At 35.2% G+C, this 16,368-nt stretch overlaps 1 protein-coding gene across 1 annotated transcript in view; it reads right to left on the reverse strand.

Annotated features, from left to right (window-relative positions):
• The window catches only part of Ero1a (endoplasmic reticulum oxidoreductase 1 alpha), a 50,566-nt gene that overhangs the window by 10,230 nt on the left and 23,968 nt on the right, over nucleotides 1-16,368 (reverse strand). The window contains exons 7-13 of the mRNA XM_004835530.3: nucleotides 11,645-11,765; nucleotides 9,858-9,904; nucleotides 7,425-7,436; nucleotides 5,859-5,885; nucleotides 5,658-5,750; nucleotides 4,615-4,861; nucleotides 4,096-4,165 (exon numbers count right to left, since the gene is read on the reverse strand). Coding sequence (XP_004835587.1) covers nucleotides 4,096-4,165; nucleotides 4,615-4,861; nucleotides 5,658-5,750; nucleotides 5,859-5,885; nucleotides 7,425-7,436; nucleotides 9,858-9,904; nucleotides 11,645-11,765 — 617 coding nt within the window. The remainder of the gene's footprint in view (nucleotides 1-4,095; nucleotides 4,166-4,614; nucleotides 4,862-5,657; nucleotides 5,751-5,858; nucleotides 5,886-7,424; nucleotides 7,437-9,857; nucleotides 9,905-11,644; nucleotides 11,766-16,368) is intronic.

Genomic DNA, 16,368 nt, shown 5'->3' on the forward strand with positions numbered 1-16,368 from the left:
CTAAGGTGCTCTTTGTCATGAAAGTATCTTATTTCTCCATCAATTTTGAAAGATAATTTTGCAGGGTACATCAATCTGGGTTGGAGGCTGTTTTCCTTTACAGCTTGAAATACATCACTCCAAACTCTTCTTGGCTTGAGGATTTGTGTTGAAAAGTTTGCTGTAATTTTGATGGGCTTTCCTTTGTATGTGATGTCTTTCTTTTCTCTATCTGCTTGTAGAATTTTATTCTTCTGTTGGGTTTCTGGAATCTTAACTATTATATGCCTATGTGGAGATTTTTTTTGAGTAAGGCTAACTGGAGTCCTATATGCCTCACTTACGTGTATGTCAAGTTCTTTTCCCCTACTTGGGAAGTTTTCTGCCATCACTTCTGTGAAGTTTTTTTATGTTGCCTGTACTCTCTCCTGTTTCTTCACTGACTCTGATCCGTCTTATGTTATTCTTCTTTGCTTCGTCTAGCAGCTGCTGGACTGATTTCTTGTGGTCCCTTGCTGTTTTAAAGAAATTCTACTTTTTCTGATCACTAATTGCAATCTTATCTTCTATATCTGAAATTCTGTCCTCACATTGGCTCATTCTGCTGTGTAAACTTTCAATGGAGTTTTTAATCTCCGGAAATCTGTTTGCATCTGTTTTATGGATTCCACTTGTTTCCTGTTGGGATTCCATCGTGTTCCTCAGCTCCTCTATTTTTTTATCTGTGTCCTCTCTAGATTTATTAATAATGTCTTACACTATGGGCACAATCTCTGCTGTTATCTGAGAAATTATTTCTGATTTCATTTTTTCCAGATCCTCTTTTGTTGCCAGTTCAGGGAGTCCAGGTGTTTGAGTATCAGAGTGTTCCATCTCCTTTCCCTTTGCAGTTACTTTTGGTGATCTGAGAGACTAGTTTTGAAACTTTTTTAAGTGTCTTCTCATTCCAACAGAGAGATGTGTGCTGCTAGCACTTGTGTGGCTCACCTCCTCGGCGCTGGGGGCAGCTCTGCTCTACCACTCCTGTTCAATATAGTCTTGGAAACATTAGCCACAGCAATTAGACAAGAGAAAGAAAAGGAATAAAGATAGGAACAAAGAAGTCAAATTGTCATTATTTGCAGATGACATGATACTCTATATAAAAGACCCCAAGAACTCCACCAAAAGTCTTCTGGACATAATAACCAAATTCAGTACAGTAGCTGGATACAAGGTCAACATACAAAAATCTATATCTTTTCTCTACATGAACAAGATCACTGAGAGAGAAATAGGGCAAACAATTCCTTTCACAATAGCATCCAAAAAACTGAAATACCTAGGAATCAACCTAACAAAAGAAATCAAAGACCTCTTCTCTGAAAACTATAACATTCGGAAAAGACAGATTGAAAAAGATATCAAAAAATGGAAAGACAGGGCCAGGGATTTAGCTCAGTGGTTCTTCTGCCTGCCTCACAAGCACAAGGACCCGAGTTCAATCCCCAGTACCAAAAAAAAAAGAAAGAAAATGCAAAGACATCCCTTACTCCTGGGAAGAATCAACATAGTGAAAATGGCCATACTTCCAAAACTGCTATATAGATTCAATGCAATCCAACTGAAATTCCAGCAGCATACTTCACAGACCTTGAGAAAACAATCCAAAAATTCATTTCGAACAAGAGGAGATCTAGAATAGCAAAAGTAATCCTAGGCAACAGAGACATGGCAGAGGGTATCTCAACCCCCAACTCAAAACTATAGTACAAAGCTACTGTGATAAAAACAGCATGGTACTGGCAAAGAAAGAGACCTGAGGACCAGTGGAACAGATTACAAGATGCAGAAACAACTCCAGACACCCTCAGCCACCTCATCTTCGATAAAGGAGCCAAACACCCTCACAGGAGGAAAGATAGCCTCTTCAATAAATGGTGCTGCAAAAATTGGGTTTGAACTTGCCAAAGATTAAAACTAGACCTGTATCTCACACCATGCACTAAACTAAAATCGAAATGGATTAAAGATCTAAATATTAAAACAGAAACACTGAACCAGCTGGAACAGAGGTTAGGTAGAACTCTTAAAGACATTGGTGTAGGAAAAGATTTTATGAACAAAACTTCAGTTGCCCATGAGACCTTATTCTATTTTAAATTCAACAGTAAATATTTGTTTTAGGTAAATCCTCTATTTCTAGACATATACTGAGTATAAAGGAATCACAATTAGGTATTTAAAATGAATTTATAAATGATTGTTCAAATCAATGATGTTTATTTTACCACAAAGTACTTTTAGAAAAAGGAAATCTCTGACGTTCACATGCTTTTTTTTTTACACTTTTGTTTAAAACTGGATTCAGAAAAAGTCTGTTAGGTAAGGACTCTGCATAATCTTCATAGAACATGAAAGCTAAGCATTTGGGAGTTTCAATCAAATTAAAACATTGCGAGAAATATTTCTAATATGCACAATCTAAAAAAGGCTGATGCCAAAACACTCTCCAATAAACCAGCAAGTAAACTAAAAATAAGGAACATATTAAAAATAGTAGGCAAGCCAGGGATTTAGCTCAGTAGTTCTGCCACCTGCCTCCCCAGCACAAGAACCCGAGTTTAATCCCCAGTACCAAAAAAAAAAAAAAATAGTAGGCAAAAAATAAGTCTTATTCAAGCATCTTCCCCCTCACTTTCCAGTTCCTAGAAGCTGTTTGGGAGATTATATAACCACTGAGGTATGTTTTTATAGCAAAAATGCTTTAAGCAGGAGATAGATGGGAGGGCAAGAACTATTATCTAACAGCACTCTCTTTTGCAAGCTGCATAAAAACAGTTTCTTCATCATGGAAAGAAACCATGAAAAACAGAGGAAGCTGGTTATAAATACTCCAATTAAATCAGATACAGCCCCATGGTATTAAGGGCCTACTCCTTTTACTGACAAATAGCTTTGTAAAGACAACAGTAATATAATTTTACTCCACTTCCCAAAGAGTCTGGAAATCCCTTGAAGGTAGATGTGTCTCCCTTTAATGACAAAAATCATGTTCCACACATAGTGTTTAATAAGTCTTCCTAGTAAGATTTTATTTTTGTAGCATTTGGTGGCATATCCACAGTAGGACAGTCTGACCTGAGGTCACACCCCTTTAAGAAGCAAGGCAATGACCACATCCCACTCATTCTGTGTGTATCAGGTGCATCCCTCCCATAGCCTCATGCCAGCATTGTTACCTACCTTTAATTCTCAGTGCGTAAGCTGCCTGACGAAACGTCACACAGTGCCTGCTACCCATAAACCCTATACTTTAATTTAATCAATGCTATTTTTAGAATTTTCTTCAGCAAAAAGACAAACTAATATGTGTTCTGGGTCCTTCAGTTTAATTTATACACCCTATTTATTACAGAAAACCATCAATGTGACAGCCATCTATAGAGGGTACAGAAATACACAGCTTGTTATTTTGTAGGGGTTTTTGTTTTGCTTTGGAGATTGGGGGTTGGGGGTGGTGCTGGGAACAAACCCAGGGCCTCAAGTGTGCTCAGCACGTGTTCTATCACTGAACTCTACGCCTGACCCCTAGTTGTTATTTTAAAGATAATAAAAAAGTAAACCTTAAGTTGGACCTGCCTATAAGGAAAACTATGACTCCAATTTTTCTTATAATTTCAGGATATATATCATGATTTACTGTTAAGTATAAATACAAGGGCTTATTTTTAAAACTGACAAGTTATTCTATATGTTTATGGGGTACAATGTTATGTTTTGATGTTAGGTTTGCAATGTGAAATGATTAGGCTAACTGACAAATCCATTATACCTCACATACTTATTTTTTTTTGTAGTGAGAACATTTAGAATCGACTCTTAACAACTTTGAAATGTAAAATTTATTATTACTTCTTATAGTCACCACTCTGTGAAATAGATTACTCAAGCTTATTCTTCTAACTGAAACTCAGTACCCTGTAATCAACGCCTTCTTCTCTTCTTCCATTCCCCTCACCAGCTTCTGGTAAATATCATTTTATTCTCCATTTTTATGAATAATACCTGAATTTATATTCATACCTGCATATGTTAATCAGTTTATATCTATCAATTAAAGTATAAAATAATTACCTTTAGTTTTTGGGCTTCTTTTTTATCCCCAGCAAAAAGTGAATTCTCATCAAAATGCAAAGGAAATGACCTGCGTTTTAGAATAAAAAATATTTATTTTCATGCATTATAAATATTAAAGGCCTTGCTAATATAGTATTTTGCTGGTCAATAATAAATAATATAATTCAAATAGAGCAGAAAACAGTAAAAACAACACTTTGATGCAAACAAATTATTTTCTTGAATAAATGTTAACTGTATAACATAGTAGAGGTTTGGCCCCAAACTCAATGTGTTCCAACTAAATATAAAAATAATGCAAGTGTCACGTACTAAAAAAATGGCTCTTAAATTTAAAAATTTGGGTTTTTGGTACACAGATCAAAATAAAAGCAAAACTTGATCTGAAAGGTCCCATGAGCAAAATTAGCTTTTAATTATTTTTCAAACAGTTTTCCTTTCTCTACATAAATATTGAAGAATTTTAGATACCACTTGTCACTCATCTATTAATGTATAAGTTGCAATATAACTTACTTGATTTCATGAAGTATTTCCAGAAGTAACATTTTGTTTTCTGCATCCTGAATTTTATTTCCAGTGAAGAGCTGAAAATCTGGGCGCTCAAAGAATGGTAACACTTTAGATAAAGCCCTTAATTCAATTAAGTAGAGAAAATACAAGTTCTTAAGCCTTCTTGGGCCCTCTCCTTCAGTCAGAATTCCATCAAACCGCTGCTGAAATTCTGTAATGTTATGTCCCCACTTCGTTTCTAGCCAGGTATCTGGGAAGAGAAAAATACTAAAAACTGAATTTTACTTAAATAATTTTCATTTTAATTGTATTAAGTTATTTATACTTGCCGAAGTTAATTTCATTTTGTATTTTAAAATATACATATACCACCAAGAAAATTAGCCCTTTAAAAATTCCGTTAAGATTTTATCTTCTGAAACCCAGCCTTAAAGAAAAAATGAATTCAATGTTTTATTGAGAAAGTAATTCTGATAAAAATCACATTTCTGAAGGTAAACATATTCATAAAACCAAAATACATAATTAAAAAATCACTATCTAAAATTATTAACAAGTTTGAAGGATTATTTCAAATCAAAGTCACTATTTTGTTTCTGAGAGGTAAAATCCTCTAATTCCCAGAGAAATACGTTACAGACGAAAATGAATCATGGTCTCATTTATCAACAGTATCCCTGAACATAAAGAACAGCAGAAAATGCTTTACCCATTAGAGCTGGCCCATAAAAAAGCTCAGACGTCACATCTAACAAATAATAAACTGCTGTTAGGAGCTGGTTCAATTCCCACAACAAAAGAAAACAATTATTTCCAAAGTGTGATTTTAAGCAGTTTCTTAAAAGATGGTAAGGAATTAATAATATGCTGAGCTATTCAATTGTAGCAACAGTTTCCATACTCCTGGATTACCACCACTTCAGAAGAGATTTTAACAGCCTAATATTCAGGCAACTCTGTCTTTTCCTATTCAGATAAATACCATGAAGAATTTAAGAATGCTGAAAATAAGTGTGAAAAAGTACATGAAAGTAAATGTCACCTACCTTGTAAAAGATATCTTGCACTCAAATGCACATTAATGCTTGCATGTAAGCCAGATATAAGTCTGTAGAATGCTCTCTTTTCTACACAGAGGCCTAAAAAGAGTCAGTGATTTAGAAATAAAATTTCATATGTAAATCTTGTAGATTAATTTCATGATTCTAAAAATGAAAAAAATTTAAAGTTTAAACATTTCTAATTACCTTCTAGCCAACTGTAAAACGTGTTCTCTGAAATTAAAGGAAAAGTAAGTCACAAGTTTGTAAAAATGCCAAGACAAGTTTTTTCAAAGTGTTGAGCTACATTATACAAATTTTGTGCCAATATTTTAAAGACTATTTAACCGAAAGGTTCAAATCTTATTTGTAGCTTCTTCAAAGGAGGGAGGCAAGAAATGGTACAGGTTCAGTTAAGTACCAATCTGCTGGTCAGACCTGAAAGGGCTTTAGAATCATCTTAGGCAGGCACAGTCTCATCATTTTCTGGACAGAGTGTTTAATCTGATGCCAAAATACACAATTTAAATGGTAAAGCAATCAAAATGGGAAAATACCTAGCCTAGATAGCAATTCACGCTATTAAAATTAAGGACTCACTATAAATTAAGGATTCTGCTTTTTAAATTATAAAAATGAACAAAAATTGTAAAACAGCATTAGAGGTATGTTATTTCTACATATCAGATACTATTCCATGCTATTCACTATTTTAAAAGAGCAATTTAGGGGCCGGGGATTTAGCTCAGCGGTTTCGCTGCCTGCTGCACAAGGTCAAGGACCCGAGTTCGATCCCCGGTACCAAAAAAGAAAAAAAAGAGCAATTTATAGAATTGTTACAGAACTCAATTACCTATTATAGTCTATGACCTAATAAGATAGTTTTAGAAACTTGTTTTTAAAAATATGCTTTAAAGAAATAATATTTTTAAAAAGGGGCAAGAAATTCGAAGATTATGTTACAAGTTTTAAAACCCTGAATAATGAAAATGTACAATAATGTCTAAGTTAGTATGACAGAATACAATGTAACTAATTAACATGGTAAAATAACACATGTATTAAAATGACAAGAATTTACAACATAACAATACTATATGCACATGAAAATGTTTTGTTTGAAATATATAAAATATATAAGAAATCATTACAACTATGCAAAGATTTAGGTCTACATTTACTATAGAAATGGTAAGTACTGCATTATACAGGGTTATTTTTTACTGCAGTTGCTTATGGTGATATTAAAAATAAATCTCAACCAAGCATACAAATAATATAAGCAAAGACAAAGGGAATAAGCAATAAATTGGACTATATAAAAATTTAAAACGTTTGTTTATAAGAAAAGTATATACAAAAGCCAAATGCAAACCTCAAACTGGGTAAAATGTACGTTACAAATATGACAGAGGAATCTACCCTAAATACATAAAAAGATCATAAACCAAACTAAAATGCTAAAATGTTCATTAAAAAAGGCCCAGACACAGTCATTTTCTCAACCTGTGCTACTGCCTCCAGAATTATAAGGAAATAAAAATTCAGTTCTTCTGAGTCTCAGCAGTGGGAAAATGCATTTTTCTTTAAAATAAATATTGGGGCCAGGGATTCAGCTCAGTGGTTCTGACGCCTGCCTCGCAAGCGCAAGGACCCAAGTTCGATCCCCAGTACCTACCTAAATAAATAAATAAATAAATAAATAAATAAATAAATAAAATACTGTATAAGCAAATCCATATATGTAACATATAAGAAAGAAGTTATACTTACCTTTGCTTTTTCCTGAAAAATAGAACAAAACATTTATTATTAACTTCTATCTGCCCCTTTTATAATGCTACACTTTCATAAAAATAAGACTTTCTAAACAGGAGTCATTTCAGTTCATCAGCTCACCACACAGGTCTGCCCATAAGACACTCAGGACTGCTACTCTGTCTGGCAGAGACAGGAATCCTGTCTGGGGTGCCTTGCGCATCTATCTTTAAGAGCTGCCACCAGGAGCTGCAACTCACCCAGACTTAACACAGGCTGGCAGGAGGGAGAAACCTAGTCCAGCACCTGAGGGTACTCTCAAATAGCTTAAGAACTTATGTTTACTTGGCTGCCTGAAACTTTTTCCAGTTACTGTCCTCAAGCTACAAAGTAATTTCTGTTAAAGATTTCTACTATTGCTCTGAAAGCTCCAGACTGACATTATAAGATTTAACCTTAGGAATATCTTCAAAGATGATAAAATTCAAATTACATATATATATATAACAGTTTGTATGTGGCTGCTTATTTATGATTGAAAGATTATCTTCATTTTGTTCATCTTTCTTTAATGCTATCATTGATTATTAAATATATATTCACTACAAATATGTTTATAAAAAAGATAGTTATCCATAACTCCCTACCCCAAGATAAATACCACTTATATTTTATTAAATATCCTTTTTCTTTGTGTATAGCTATTTTTATATATTTTACATATTTTTATAGCTTATAAAAATATATCATACACACATTGTTTTGATTCTGCCTTCTTGCCTCAATGTGCTACTGAGTGCTATTAATTTTTATTTGAATGAATGCAAATTTATGCCAACATTTATTATGGCTGTATTCTACTTGTGACTTTATATAAATCATTTAACCAGTTTCCTAAAGATAAACATTTAAACTATTCTTATTTACCTTTTTTTTCTCTCCCTGTAGTACTGGGCTTGGCACTGGGCTGTATCGCCAGCCCTTTCTTTGCTATTTATTTTGAGACAGGGTCTCAGCAAGTTGCCCAGGCTGGGCTCAAGCTTGAGATTACCCTGCCTCCGCTTCCCAGAGTGCTGGGCATGAGCCACCCTGCCCAGCTCCCATTTATCTTTAACATAAGTGAGGCTTGTTAATTTATCAGACTATAATGTGAGTTCAGAGTAAAGACTGCTACTTATCTATGAATTTGTATTTCATCTGACATTAAATCAAGAGCTTCCACTTAAGTCACTGGATGTGACTCTGTGCAAACCCTAAAAGCCTTGTTTAAGAGGCTTTCCTGATCTAAGTCAGTCAACATTTACAGAATTATGCAACCTCACTGCCTTATAGGAAAAAAATTTATATTTATTGACTGTATGAGATCAGCATCTTTTCAAATAAATTTTAAAAATTATAAACTTACACATTTACTAAAAGCACATCAAAGATTTTATCAGTAAGCACATAGTCAAAGAGAACATGGGCCAAGATATTTCATGTACAGGTGCAAATTCCCAATGATGAATGCCATTATATTGTACACCTAAAATGTACCAATAAACTTAATGAATTAAAAAAATAAAATAAACTTTAAAATAAATAAAAAGAACTTGGATATATACGTTCTACAGAACAAGTCAGATCATCACTGAATCAGTCTATTCAACAAACCATTCTGCCTATTATTGACTAGGCAAGGTTTGAGGGCTTCAGTTGTACACTCTGCTACCTACACGGTGCCTAGCACAAGTATATGATGAATAATCATTTGAGGAAAGAACAAATGACTTTCACTGTTGTAGATAAGACATTCAATGAGGACTGCAAACACTGACAGTTTACCTAAAGGACTTCTCCATCTATTATGTATCAAGCTCTATATAAAGGGATGGAACAGATAAATGCTGGCCATATGCCCAGAATACTAAGGCAGAGCAGTAGGTAGATAAGCAACAATAATGACACCCATTAAAAGAAGGCTGAGTGAGACTACATGTCATAAGGTGACTTTGAGAGGACCAGGGAAAGTTTTGTGGAAAAGGTGGCATTTGGGCCAGACCTTGAGTGAAGGCAGAAATGAAAAATGCTAATGAGATATAAAGATACAAGTAAATTTAAAATCAGACTCCCAATATAGAGAATCTAAATAGAGTATCAACTTTTGGGAAATTTTGAGTTTTCTGAATATTCACTTATCTGAAAGATGAGTAAAAACTGAAATTAGTACATCTCCAAAAATATACAGAATAAGTCTTCATCTTATGTTAGCCTAATACCATGAACTTCAGTACAGCAACACTCCTTACTGAAACACAAGTACAGCTCTGCAGGGTGAGGCCCAACTGCAGACACAGGACCGTGGTGGCCCTGTGACCTCAGCAGCTCTCGCCATCTATCTGCCTTCCCTTTCCTTCTAACCTAAGTTCATGGCTGAGAAATAATAGAACAAACAAATAAGTGACTCACCTTGACCAGAGGCCAGAGGACTTAAAGGCCTTTTAATTGTCTGTGGCCTGCAAACAAAAGAATTAAAAGTACTGAATAAACATAAGTATGTTACCAGTCATGTTCTAATTATTCAAACAAGGTAATGTTATTTCAGGAAGTTACTTAATGACTATATCCAAGTCAAATGGTTTTATTGGGACTATGAAATATTTCTCTCTAATTGTACTAGAAATTATTGGCTGTTGTTTCAGAGATAATAGCTCCTGATCTCTTCCCATGAAAGCAGCCAGCAAGTCTTTTCCTAATCACTTCTTCAAACAGAAGAAAAAACACCAGTCAAGCTCTTCTCCACTAGTTACTAACATGTTTTTATATACATTATTAATATGTATGTGTGTACACCACAAAGTATACCCTTTACTGAAAGCCCAAAATATAAACATTCCAACATAAACAGTAAAACTCAGCAGTGAAAACTGCCAGTAGATTATTTTAAATTTAGGTAAACACAGCTGGCCCTGTGGCTATCAAGTTTGTTATGATTTGAATAAAAGGTTTTTATAATGGGAAAAAACAGCGAGTAGTTTTCTGGAGAATCAATTACTAAAGTGGCTTTAAATCCAAAAATAGGTATTAGTATTATTAATAAACTATAGGGGTTATTTTAATGTCATAAATTTTAAAAATCTATACAAGACATTCAAGAAAAAAATATAATCTATATTTTAGCAGAGTAATATAACAGTGATTATATAACAATATAACATTATTATTGATATGAGTCAGGATATAAATTAGAAAATAACTATAAAGCCAATATAAAACTAACAAGTGCTTTATACACTTAATTGACACTAAAGACAACAAAAAAACCTCTTTAAAATAAACTTTTAGGTCATCAAACCAAACATTTTGAATAGTATTCAAGAGAATTTAAATAAAATGCATGGTAGAAATGAGTTAATAATAAAAAGTTTTCACTTTCCAAACAAGAGAAATTCTTCAAGTCAAAACGAGAGAGAGAGAGAGAAGAAAAAAAGTAAAATGTATTAACCCTATACTTGGGAACTCCAAAGATTTTCCTAGAATTGCCTTTAGTCTCTGAGATAGCATTACGTACACATACACCCCCCAGACACACACAGAAATTTTTTGGAAAAACCAATTAGCCTGGTTCAGAACTTCAAGCTTCTAACTGAATAACATGAAGCATTCCTCAGTCACCCAGTGATCAACTTGACTGCCTCCACTAGAGGTTAGGAGTACAAAGTGGACCTTTCCACTTCCTAGATTTTTCATACTGAATGGAATGACTTAACTTCTCCAAGGCTCAGATTTTCCATCTGTAAAACAGTGATGACCCTAACCCAGCTCACTGTAAGAACTACAGGAGGAAATGCATGTAACATACAGGACACAATGATTGGCTACAGTCAGTGCTAAAAAATGTTACCTTTTAAAAATTATTCTCTGAAACCAATTTAACTTTAAAGCAGGTTGAAATAACTACAGCCATAGAAAGGACAGTGCACAGCACCAAAATGAGAAAGAGTTGTATACTCTAATCCATGCTCTGCCCTTGTTTGACCTTGGAAAGTGAAGCAAATCTCCCTGGATCTAGGTTATTTTATCTACAAAGTGAGAGTCTATAATCTCCTCAGGAACATTTGTTAACTCTCATAAACATCTGATACTATTCTAAGTCTTTTCAAAAAAGATTAAGTTTACATCATTATGATTTTGCTTATTTGTCTATAAAGAGAAATCACATCTTACAAGAATTTCTAAATGAAAATGACACATACTTAAAACAGTTTTCTTCATAGATGACATTCCATATCTTCCAAGCATCTGGTCCCTTGTAACCTGTGTAGCGCTCAGGATTAAGGAGCAAATCTACATATTCAGCATCAGGGGACTGTATGTCTGTAAAATAAAATGCTTTATTAAATCTTTTTTATCTTTAATTATCTTTAAAACCTAGTATACCAGCATGGTGTTGTACATCTGTAATCCCACCTATTCAAGAGGCTGACACAGGAGGCTTGCAAGTTTGAGGCCAGCCTGGACAATTTAGTGAGACTGTATCAAAGTTGAAAATGCAGAGCTAGGGATATATATAGCTCAGTGGTAGAGCACTTGCCTAGCATGTGCAAGTCCTGGATTCAACCCTCAGTACAGAAAAAAAAAAAGTTAGTGTATAAAAGCCTTGGTTCCAAGGGTTATGTCAAGGACATAAAAACTTTTTTTATTTTTTGGTACCAGGGACTGAATTTAGGACCTTGCGCTTGGGAGGCAGGCGGTGGCACCACTGAGCTATATCCCTGGCCTATGGACATAAAAATTTTTCAAGAGAGGGCCGTGGATTTAGCTCAGTGGTGCCACGTCTGCCTTGCAGCACAAGGTCCTGAGTTTGATCCCTGGTACTGAAAAAAAAAACTTTCCAAGAGAAAGAAAAAAAGAAAACAAGTAGCTACCTTAACTGTACACACTGGTTACAAAAACATCCTAGTTTAAAGGAATGGTAAAAGAAAAAAAAAATAGCAATGTGATTTTTTTTTTTTTTTGTACTGGAGATCGAACCACATTGAGTTACATCCACAACCCTTTATTTTTTGAGACAAAGTCTCGCTAAATTGCTTAATTGCCCAGGCTGGGCTCAAATATGTAATCCCATAGTACTGGGATTACAGGCATGCACTACTTTGCCCAGGGTATGTATGAATTTTAGAAATCAAGAAATATGTAACTCCATTCTCATAAGCCAACCAGACAATAAATATAATACACATTTTGTTTCACATTAACCACAGCAGTTCATCAGTAATTAAATAGAGTATTAGTGCCATGTACTACTTGTTTCCAAATACTTTTTTTGGTACCGGGGATCGAACTCAGGACCTTGTGCTTTCGAGGCAGGCACGGTGCCACTGAGCTAAATCCCCAGCCCCCAATTACGTCCATTACATCCACCATCAGGATCCCCCACCCAGCTTTCCTAAAAATATAATACTAAAATGTGAAAGTTATGTGCAGAATGATATTCTGTTAGAATTATTTATTAAAGGAAAAGCTGAAAGCAATTTAAATGCCCAATATAGCAGAGTAGTTAGAAGCACAGGCTCTGGAGCCGGAGTGCCTGGGTTGGGATCCAGGTCCTGCTACCTATTCATAATTTATAATACTGTATAATTTTAAGGATAATAGCTCTAGTCCTCCAGTGGCTCTTGGAAATTATTTAATAGTACAGCAATCTTCTACTAAACTGTAAACTTTAACAATACGAACTAGCAAATAATGAGGAAGGAGCCAAAATGGCCCAAGACCAACCAAAGTTTATGACAAAAATCTGAGCACAGTGAATCTTACAAGAGAGGGGCTTGGGGCATGGCTCAGTGCTACAGCCCCTGTCTGGCATGTGTGAGGCCTGGGTTTGATCCCCAGCATAGGCAAGAGAGAGAATATCAAGCTCTCAACTATACCTATTTCTTTACTCAGTCACTGAACCACAAATCACTTTTAGTTACAAAAGGAGCTAAAGGATGTTAGTGGCATGATGCTTCCCAAGCCAGATCTAGGCATCTAGGATAATTAAAGTATTTTAGTACGTAGTTTACTGCCATAGTATCAAAGGTCAGTAACAGTGTTCTTTCTTTCTTCAAACTTACATATACCTTATGTTCCAGAAATTGCGTTAAGAAATACATGGAGACACAGAATTCAGGTAAAATAATAAAAGTTTACTTGCAAGCAGGCAGGACCCAGGAACTGGTCTGGTCAGTGTCCGCCCCCTCACCCCACCCCACCCCTGCTCTTTGTTAGTCTCCTCTTTTATACCTTTGTTAGTCATTATCTCATCCTTAGTGGTCTTTGTTAAGTAAATAAAATTCCAATTCCTGTTTAATGGTTAGACACAGTGGTTTCTGTCACTGATTACAGTACTAAACATATGACAGTTAAGGCACATATATCACAAGTTTGCCCAAGCATTGCAACTTTGTTCTTCAGAGTTAGGATGTTATCTGTAAGAAGGCTACAGATCAAAAGAGTCATATAACCTTCACTTTAAACAACAAGAGCAATGGGCTAAGGCAAGTTTTTAAAAGGGATACACTACCTATTTTGCTTCTACAACTACTTTAATAGTTAATCTACTAAGCAGTCTAAAACTTTTCCCCTATCACTTAAAGATAACTTGCATGCATTACTTTGGTCTCAATTATTTGTCACCCTAGTTAAACACTAAAGGTTTTAGTACTTCCTGTTCCCACACTGAAAGTTAGCTTTGCCTTCCTTTCCTTTCCTTTTCCTTCCTTCTCTTTCTTCCTTTCTTTTCCCTCTCAGATTTGCTCATGCCACAGAAAGGGCTCTTTTAACTTAACTGAAAAGCACTAAAAAGATTCCAGTAATTCAGAATAAAATTTATGATGGTATATTTGTCCTGCAAATGTCTTACTAAAATTGTTCTGAATAAAAAGTTCCTTATTGATCTGAGGGAAAAAAAAAAAAACCAATACCTATTTCTTTTTTTTCGTACCAGGATCGAATTTGGGTCCTTGCGCTTGCGCAGCAGGCAGTGAAACCACTGAGCTAAATCCTCAGCCCACCTATTTCTTATTATTAAAGAACAAAGACCAAAAAAAATTAGCTTGGCTTATTTCTATTCCAATGCCTACTCTATCAGAGGCATAAATTAGAGGGGAAGTTGTTTCTAGAAGAACCACAATGATGACATCTAGAAATGACTGAGCCTAACGCAAAAACAGAAACTAAAATAACCAGAAAAAGTACTAACAACTTCAAGAAACAAATGAGCACGGAATCATCTAGTTCAAGGATGAATAACTATTCATTCCAATGAATACTAAAAGCAATTGCCACCATATAAAAAATTGTAATAAATTTAATTTTAAAACCCCAGATTTTAAAAATATATAAATAATGCTCAGCATCCAGTACTTTAAGACAGAAAACTAACCACCAAGAAATGATTAAATTTTTAATAATCTACCTAGAGAAAAATATTTGTTGCCTAATAATTTTATGATAAATATTTCATCTCTTCAACTTTATAAAAAAAGTTAACTATTACCATATTTTGCCACATGAAAAAAACATACATTTCTAATCAGAATTTATAAAATATCTTTTATATTTCACCTATCATTTATATAAATTATTTATTCCCTGTAATGCTGCCCTTTTTTTTTGGTACCAGGGATCGAATTCAGGTCCTTGCGCTTACGAGCCAGGCACCGGAACCATTGAGCTAAATCCCCAGCCCTGATGCTGCCCTTCTGAAAAACATTCAACCTGTTTGAACAGGAAAATGAAGCCAAATGGGAAGTAATTCACCAAACTCTGCCCCATATAGGAGGTGCACTATTGATTCTCCGTGCTACACACTGTAGTCTCAAAATTAAACCATGGTAATAGAAATTGAGCTAGTACCATCTTTTTTCTAACACTGCAAACCTAAAAATATTTGCTATACATTAAAATTTAGTTTTATCACATACAACAATGTTTAAGGCCAATGATTCTTGTGGAAAAGATGGTGAAATAAGAGATTTGGGAGAATCTTTTATCCCCTTCCTATACTAGTCTAAATCTTAGGATATGTCTCATTCAACACACTGAGCTCAAATGTGTTTTGGAATAGAAAACTTTTTGATTTTACAAAGGTAACACAGGACATGCAACATATATTAGTATTTTTGCCGGTAGCGACTGGGCAGCAATCTTTAATCACAGGGGTGGGGGTGTAGCTCAGGAAGAAAGTCATCGGCTAGTTTAAGAGGTGCAATCATTGTTTAGGAGGCCTGAAACGGTTTCTAGGTAGCAACTACAGTTAATATCAGTCATTTAAAGTAAGACCAAAGAGCTGGGCCTGTAGCTCTATGCAGAACACTTACCTAGCACTCACAAGGCCCCAGGTGTTGCCCATCAACCCCTTCTCCCCTCGCCAGGGTGGGGGGGGGGGGGAACAGATTATTTCTGTTGTGAAACTCCTGAATATCTGAATATTCACAATAAATGAGTTTATGTTATACTTAGGGGGGAAAATAATACATTTTCAGGGGCCAGAGATTTAGCTCAGTGGCACCACGCCTGCTTCACAAGTACAAGGTCCTGAGTTTGATCCTGGTACAGGGAGGGGATGGGAGATGCATTTTCAGAGTCTTCTCATTATGAGAACAGAAATTTGGCATTACAGACGTGTATGTGCAAAACATGGACATGTTTCTTACTAAGGAAAGCTTCTCTTTTTCGTTTTCAAAAACAAGGCGCAGGGCCGGGGATTTAGCTCAGTGGTTTCACTGCCTGCTGTGCAAGCGGCAAGGACCCGAGTTCGATCCCTGGTACCAAAAAAAAAAAAAACAAGGTGCAGCTGGGCAAGACCAGCTACTCACAAGGCTGAGACCCGAGGATTCCATGAGCCAGGAGTTCAAGACCAGCCTGGTAGGCAACACAGTGTGACCAATTACAAAAAACAGTCACAAAATATAAAATAAGCACTTTCCCTTTT

This window comes from Heterocephalus glaber, unplaced genomic scaffold, assembly GCF_053883595.1.
Source record: "Heterocephalus glaber isolate CG9 unplaced genomic scaffold, H.glaber_assembly_v1.0 deba00000901, whole genome shotgun sequence".
In the NCBI taxonomy this organism is placed as follows: domain Eukaryota; kingdom Metazoa; phylum Chordata; class Mammalia; order Rodentia; family Bathyergidae; genus Heterocephalus; species Heterocephalus glaber.